Source organism: Borostomias antarcticus (genome assembly GCF_949987555.1).
Source record: "Borostomias antarcticus genome assembly, chromosome: 31".
In the NCBI taxonomy this organism is placed as follows: domain Eukaryota; kingdom Metazoa; phylum Chordata; class Actinopteri; order Stomiiformes; family Stomiidae; genus Borostomias; species Borostomias antarcticus.
Genome location: NC_140264.1, coordinates 4416365 through 4423864, shown reverse-complemented (window position 1 = coordinate 4423864; position 7500 = coordinate 4416365). Strand labels below are relative to the sequence as shown.

The following is a 7500-nucleotide window of genomic DNA, read 5'->3' as shown; positions in this document are numbered from 1 at the left end:
CTCTCTCTCTCCTCTCTGCTCTCTCTCCTCTCTCTCTCCTCCTCTGTCTCCTCTCTCTCCTCCTCGGTCTCCTCTCTCTCTCCTCTCTGCTCTCTCTCCTCTCTCTCTCCTCTCTGCTCTCTCTCCTCTCTCTCCTCCTCGGTCTCCTCTCTCTCTCCTCTCTGCTCTCTCTCCTCTCTGTCTCCTCTCTCTCTCCTCTCTGCTCTCCCTCCTCTCTCTCCTCCTAGGTCTCCTCTCTCTCTCCTCTCTCCTTTCTCTCCTCGTTCTCTCCTCTCTCTCTCCTCCTTCTCCTCCTCTCTGTCTCATCGCTGCTGTCTCCTCTCCCTCTCCTCTCTCTGTCTCCTGTCTCTCTCCTCTCTGTCTCCTCTCTCTCCTGTCTCTCCTCCTCTCTCTTCTCTCTCCTCTCTCTCCGTCTCCCCACTCTCTCTTCTCTGTCTCCTCTCTCTCCTGTCTCTCCTCTCTCTCTTCTCTCTCCTCTCTCTCCTCCTCTCTCTCCTCTCTCTCTCCATCCCTGTCCCTTTTTTCCTCTACTGTTCTTTTCACCTCTCACCATCTCCCCTCTTTCTTCACGTCCACTGAACTCGGCACAAGTCTTTTCTCGACTATCTCATCTTTATACCCGCGTGAGACGCTTTCTACTCGGAACGGAGAGGGAGAGAGACCACTTTAGACTACTGGGACGTACCCCAGCTCACAGTAGTCGCCTGACCCTTCCTGCGTGTTTGTTTGTGTCTGTGTGTGTGTGTGTGTGTGTGTGTGTGTTTATTTGTGTCTGTGCGTGTGTGTGATGTGTTTTTACGCCAGCGTTTATTTGCTTGCGTGTCCCGCTGTGCTAGCTGGAAGCAGCGCAGCTCGAGTGTTTGTGGATGGGGTTTCTGTGGCTTTGGCTTAGTTTATACCCTACACACACACACACGCACACACACACACACACACACACACACACACACACACACACCAACACCCCCACCCCGTCTGAGTGGACTGAGTGCTGCTGTCTCCCCCCTCTCTCTCTCTCTCTCTCAGGCTGAGTGGATGAGTGCTGCTGTCTCCCCCTCTCTCTCTCTCTCTCTCAGGCTGAGTGGATGAATGCTGCTGTCTCCCCCCTCTCTCTCTCTCAGGCTGAGTGGATGAGTGCTGCTGTCTCCCCCCTCTCTCTCTCTCTCAGGCTGAGTGGATGAGTGCTGCTGTCTCCCCCCTCTCTCTCTCTCAGGCTGAGTGGATGAGGTGCTTCTGTCTCCCCCCTCTCTCTCTCTCAGGCTGAGTGGATGAGTGCTGGTGTCTCCCCCCTCTCTCTCTCTCAGGCTGAGTGGATGAGTGCTGGTGTCTCCCCCCTCTCTCTCTCTCAGGCTGAGTGGATGAGTGCTGCTGTCTCCCCCCTCTCTCTCTCTCAGGCTGAGTGGATGAGGTGCTGCTGTCTCCCCCCTCTCTCTCTCTCAGGCTGAGTGGATGAGTGCTGCTGTCTCCCCCCTCTCTCTCTCTCAGGCTGAGTGGATGAGGTGCTGCTGTCTCCCCCCTCTCTCTCTCTCAGGCTGAGTGGATGAGTGCTGGTGTCTCCCCCCTCTCTCTCGCTCAGGCTGAGTGGATGAGGTGTTGCCCCTGATCTTCTCAGGGCTGTTTGGGCTGTTTGACTGATCTCTCTCTTAAAGGGACATTACACTGGGAGATATCTACCAGGTACTTATCATGGGTTTTCAGACCCCAGAAAGCCAATTCAAGTCTTTCCATCCATCTTGTATTTCCAAACTTGAGTACATGTCAGAGATACACGTAGAGTAATCCACGTAGGTCCTATGGAAAACGGTCTTTTCCATCCATTTTGAGGGTATGCAAATATGCAGGAGACACGAACTCTCCCCTCATCATCTGACTTTTACCGCGAAATATCCCTTTAAAGGCCGCGTGCAGAAACGCAGGCAGTTTTTTTGTGTTTTCTAATTATACGTCTTGGAGGTGGTGGAATGTTAGATTTGCCTGATTTTGTGTTTTTGTGTGTGTGAGGGTTTCTTTCCACTGAGCAGGGCGGTACGGGGGAACTCTCACAACAAGAACCAAGACAGAAGCCATGTTTCCATCCACTTGTCAATCGAATTGTGTGAGGATCGCTAAAAATATGAATGCGAATAAAGCCGGCGAACGTGCGTTTCCATCTAGAGCTTTAAATCGGATCAAGCATTTATCACAAAAGACTTTTATCGAACGAGAGAAAATCCGATGAGATCGACGGTACAAACTTTTTGTCGATTTTCATGACTTTTAATCGAATTTTACTGTCAATATCTGTTCAGAGTGAGCTAGCCTGGCATGGAGAAACGCTTTGCGCCACTGTACGTTGTTATGAACCTGGGAGAGCTTTTGTCCGTGTGTGTATGAGGGTATTGTGCTGTATTGTTTTGTGTTCTACTGTATTGTTTTGTGTTATGTACTGTATTTTTTGTGTTAAGGTCCCCGTCGAAGACGAGATGGATCATCTCAAAGGGCCTATACTTCTAATAAATCTTAAATCCTTTGGTATCAGCATCCACTGGTGTGAACCATTCTAGTAAAGTGGTTTTTACTACTACATAGTACACACTAGTACACACTGTAGTACATACTAGAGCAGAGTACATACCTAGTAGTTGGTAGGACTAGTAATATCAGGAGTCAGTCTTGGACTGGGCTACTTCAGTCAGTGAGCGTTTTATACATTAGACACTGTCACTTGATTATTATAGGTTACATGAGTACTGTGTGATTCCCCCCCTCTCTCTCTTTCTCTCACTCTCTCTCTCCATGACCCCCCCCCCACTCATCCCTCTCTTCCACCTCTCCTCCTCATCACCCCCCCCCATCCCTGTCTTCCCCCCTCCAGGATGTCAGGCCTCCTGCTGTGCGTGAGCTCCCCCCTCCCCCTCCTCCCCCACTTTCTCCTCCTCCTCCCCCCCCTCCTCCTCGTCCTCCCCCCCCTCCCGGTCAGGGCCGAGCCCGGCGGCGTGCGGCTGGCGGGCGTGGGCCGGCGGGGGGCCTACGAGGGGCGCGTGGAGGTCTTCCACAACGGCACTTGGGGGACGGTGTGCGACGACGAGGTGGACATCCACCTGGCCAACGTGCTGTGCCGGGAGCTCGGCTTCACGCACAGCCTCACCTGGGCCCACAGCGCCAAGTTCGGACAGGGCCAAGGTGGGTGGACACGCCGCCACACATCGGTACAACCCGCCCCCCTCCTGGGGCGACCGTTTGAGGGAACCGTCGCCTTTAAAGGATGCTCGGACAGGGTGGGCGGACACGCCTCCGCCTTCCTATTGGTGCAACACAGCACGCCCCTTAAAGGAGGTCCGGACCAGCGAACGGGCGGGTACAAAGTCGACAATAGATTAGTTATGCGAATAAAGTGTGATCCTATTGGTCGATCCAAATCCAACAGACCTACTAGCTGCAGCCAAGGCTAAGATCATGCTTATTATGTGTATTTTGAGCGAAATATCCCTTTTAGGACTAAGCTTGACTCCGCCTTTAACCGCAGACACGGTCAAGACAGCACATCATTACCACTGACTCCGCCCCCACTGTCGCCGCAGGTCTCATCTGGTTGGACAACGTGCGCTGCGCGGGGACAGAGCTCTCCGTCGCTTCCTGCCGCTCCAACGGGTGGGGGGTCAACGACTGCTCGCACTCCGAGGACCTGGGGGTCATCTGTAGCAGCGACCGGCTTCCAGGATCCCCCGTCGTCGCCCTGGACCTCTCGCAGTCCGTCGACGCCGCCCCGCGCCCGCCGACCCCCGCGCCCGCCCCCGCCTCCTCCTCTTCCTCCGCCTCCTCCTCCACGCCGAGGAGGCGCGGCCACGAGATCGCCCTCTTCCGGAACCAGGGCGTCGCCAGGGGCCCGGGTTCGCCTCAGCGGCAAGGCCACGAGATCCAGATCCTGCGGCGCCAGCAGGGCGGGCCGTCGAGGGCGGGCCAGGAGGGGGGTAACCCCGTCACGCCGCAGGGCCACCAGATCCCCCCCCGCCTGGGGATTGGCGCGGCCTACAGGCAGGGGCAGGAGGTGGGCAGGAACGCGCCACCGGCGGTGAGGCGGGGGGCGGAGAGGCAGCCGAGCGGGAACCACGTGGAGACAGAGCCTGAGCAGACAGACCTGCTGGATCATGACCAGGTGAGACAAGGGGTGCTGGAGATACCAGGTGAGACCAGGGGTACTGGTGCTAGAGATACCAGGTGAGACCAGGGGTGCTAGAGATACCAGGTGAGACCAGGGGTACTGGTGCTAGAGATACCAGGTGAGACCAGGGGTACTGGTGCTAGAGATACCAGGTGAGACCAGGGGTACTGGTGCTGGAGATACCAGGTGAGACCAGGGGTACTGGTGCTAGAGATACCAGGTGAGACCAGGGGTACTGGTGCTGGAGATACCAGGTGAGACCAGCTTCTTATCATTGTGGCTGGTCGTGCTGACAGAGTGAGTCCTGTCTTCTCTCTCTCTTTCTGTCTCTCTCTCTGCCTCTCTCTCTTTCTGTCTCTCTCTCTGCCTCTCTCTCTGTCTGTCTCTCTCTCTCTCTCTCTGTCTCTCTCTCTGTCTGTCTGTCTCTCTGTCTCTCTCTGCCTCTGTCTCTCTCTCTGTTTGTCTCTCTCTCTGCCTCTCTCTGTCTGTCTGTCTCTCTGTCCCTCTCTCTCACTTTATATCTCTCTGTCTCTCTCTGCCTCTCTCTCTCTGTCTCTCTGTCTGTCTGTCTCTCTCTGCCTCTGTCTCTCTGTCTCTCTGACTCTCTTTCTCTCTCTCTCTCTCTCTCTCTCTCTCTCTCTCTCTCTCTCTCTCTCTCTCTCTCTCACACGCACACAGACCTAGATATCCATGTTCACAGTTCCGCTACGCTGATTGGCGGAGCCAGGAAGAAGCAAACAGCAACGCTTAATCGCAGACCACCCTCAAACCAGTCCTCCAATCGGACGCAGCTGCTGATCTCCAGCGAGGCGGGCCCCCATTGGGCGTCAGCCACGGCTGATTAGATCGGCCAAGCCAACCAAACACGCTGCTATTCTCAGACCAGGAAATAACAACATCCATCACCCTCTTATCCGTCTCCAGCTGTGTAATCTGGCTGGGTTTACACTCTCACCTCCCCGCTGTAATCAGAGGCCGCCCACAACACACACACACACACACACACACACACACGCTGTGCTGATGGTCAGAGAGTCTTGATCAGAGACAGGTCACGCCTCTACGCCCGTGTCGTGTTTGTTGTGTTGATCTTCGGAGGGGCAGAGGGAAGCGGCCATTAAGGATTCGTCTCCTTCCTTCCTCCCCCCTCCTCCCCTTCACACCCTCGCCCCTTGCACTCCTCCCTCCTCCCCCCACCGTCGTCCTCATACATCCGCTAACTCACCCTAACTCACCCCTCCTCCCCCACCCTAACTCACCCTAACTCACCCCTTCTCCCCCACCCTAACTCACCCTAACTCACCCCTCCTCCCCCACCCTAACTCACCCCTCCTCACCCCTCCTCCCCCACCCTAACTCACCCCTTCTCCCCCTCCTCCCCCACGATGACTCCTCCCCCACCTCCCTCACCCTAACTCACCCCTTCTCCCCCTCCTCCCCCCATGATGACTCCTCCCCCTCCTTAACTCACCCCTCCTCACCCATTCTCCCCCTCCTCCCCCACGATGACTCCTCCCCCTCCTCCCCCACCCTAACTCACCCCTTCTCCCCCTCCTCCCCCACGATGACTCCTCCCCCACCTCCCCCACCCTAACTCACCCCTTCTCCCCCTCCTCCCCCACGATGACTCACCCCTCCTCCCCCACCTTAACCTACCCCTCCTCCCTCACCCTAACTCACCCCTTCTCCCCCTCCTCCCCCACGATGACTCCTCCCCCACCTCCCCCACCCTAACTCACCCCTTCTCCCCCTCCTCCCCCACCCTAACTCACCCCTTCTCCCCCACCTTAACCTACCCCTCCTCCCTCACCTTAACTCACCCCTCCTCACCCTTCCTCCCCCACCATAACTCACCCCTCCTTACCCACCCCTCCTTACAACTCACCCCACCTCTCCCGTTACAACCCATTCCTCCTCTCTCCCCTGTTACAACTCACCCCTCATCTCCCGTTACAACCCACCCCGCATCCCCCGTTACAACTCACCCCTCCCCCCATTACAACTCACCCCTCCTCCCCCTGCTCATCCACTCTAACTCACCCCCCCTCCTCCTCTCCAGGGTTCTGCCAGGGTGCGTCTAGAGGAGGTGCGCCTGCGCCCCGTCCTGTCCGGCCCCCAGCGCGGCGGCCTGCTGACCGAGGGCGTGCTGGAAGTGAGGCATGCTGGGAGGTGGCGTCACGTGTGCGACCAGGGCTGGGACCTCAGCGGCAGCCGCGTGGTCTGCGGCATGCTGGGATACCCCGCTGCCGAGCCCTACGACCACAACGCCTACAGGTGACGGGGGGGCGCGCGCGTGTGTGTGCGTGTGAGAGTGTGTGTGTGTGTGTGCGTGTGTGTGTGTGTATGAGGAAGCTACTGTTTCACTCTACCCCTAACTTAACTAACCTCAAACACTCACACACACACACACACACACACACACACACACACACACACAGACAGACAGACAGCACCACCACCACCACTACCACACAAAACTGTAGCATTAGCAAAAAAACAAGCAGCTTGCCCTGTCTGGCCTACTGGTGCTGAGTCTCCTCGTGTGTGTGTGTGTGTGTGTGTGTGTGTGTGTGTGTGTGTGTGTGTGTGTGTGTGTGTGTGTGTGTGTGTGTGTGTGTGTGTGTGTGTTTTAAATAGACTTAAACAGTGTGTGATTAATGTCAGGCTCAGACTGGGGGATCATCATAATCGTGGTGGTGGTGGTGTGTGTGTGTGTGTGTGTGTGTGTGTGTGTGTGTGTGTGTGTGTGTGTGTGTGTGTGTAATATATCCTCCGGGTACACATCCTCTAATCTAATGTAATTATGAGACGCCCAGTGGAAACTGTGCAGGACCGTGTTTCCTTATAGAACTGGAGTCTTACAACCACCGTCTCTGTATCTCTCTCTCTCTGTCTGTCTGTCTGTCTACCTATGACTGTCTGTCTGTCTGTCTGTCTGTCTGTCTGTCTGTCTGTCTGTCTGTCTGCCTGTCTGTCTGTCTGTCTCTCTGTCTCTCTCTCTTTCTGTCTACCTATGACTGCCTGTCTGTCTGTCTGTCTGTCTGTCTGACTGTCTGCCTGTCTCTCTGTCTGTCTGTCTGTCTGTCTGTCTGCCTGTCTCTCTGTCTCTCTCTTTCTGTCTACCTATGTCTGTCTGTCTGCCTGCCTGCCTGCCTGTCTGTCTGTCTGCCTGTCTGTCTGCCTGTCTGTCTGTCTGTCTGTCTGTCTGTCTGTCTATCTGACTGCCTGTCTGTCTGTCTGTCTGTCTGTCTGTCTGCCTGTCTGCCTGTCTGTCTGTCTGTCTGTCTGTCTGTCTGCCTGTCTGTCTGTCTGTCTGTCTGTCTGTCTGTCTGCCTGTATGTCTGACTGCCTGTCTGTCT

At 55.9% G+C, this 7500-nt stretch overlaps 1 protein-coding gene across 1 annotated transcript in view; it reads left to right on the top strand.

The window, feature by feature from the left end:
- The window catches only part of LOC311327217 (scavenger receptor cysteine-rich domain-containing protein DMBT1-like), a gene marked incomplete at both ends in the record, with an annotated part of 33785 nt that extends 27366 nt beyond the window's left edge, over positions 1-6419 (top strand). Inside the window, 3 exons of the mRNA XM_084460252.1 lie at positions 2960-3162; positions 3561-4135; positions 6201-6419. Coding sequence (XP_084316378.1) covers positions 2960-3162; positions 3561-4135; positions 6201-6419 — 997 coding nt within the window. The remainder of the gene's footprint in view (positions 1-2959; positions 3163-3560; positions 4136-6200) is intronic.
- Positions 6420-7500: the final 1081 nt, after the last annotated feature.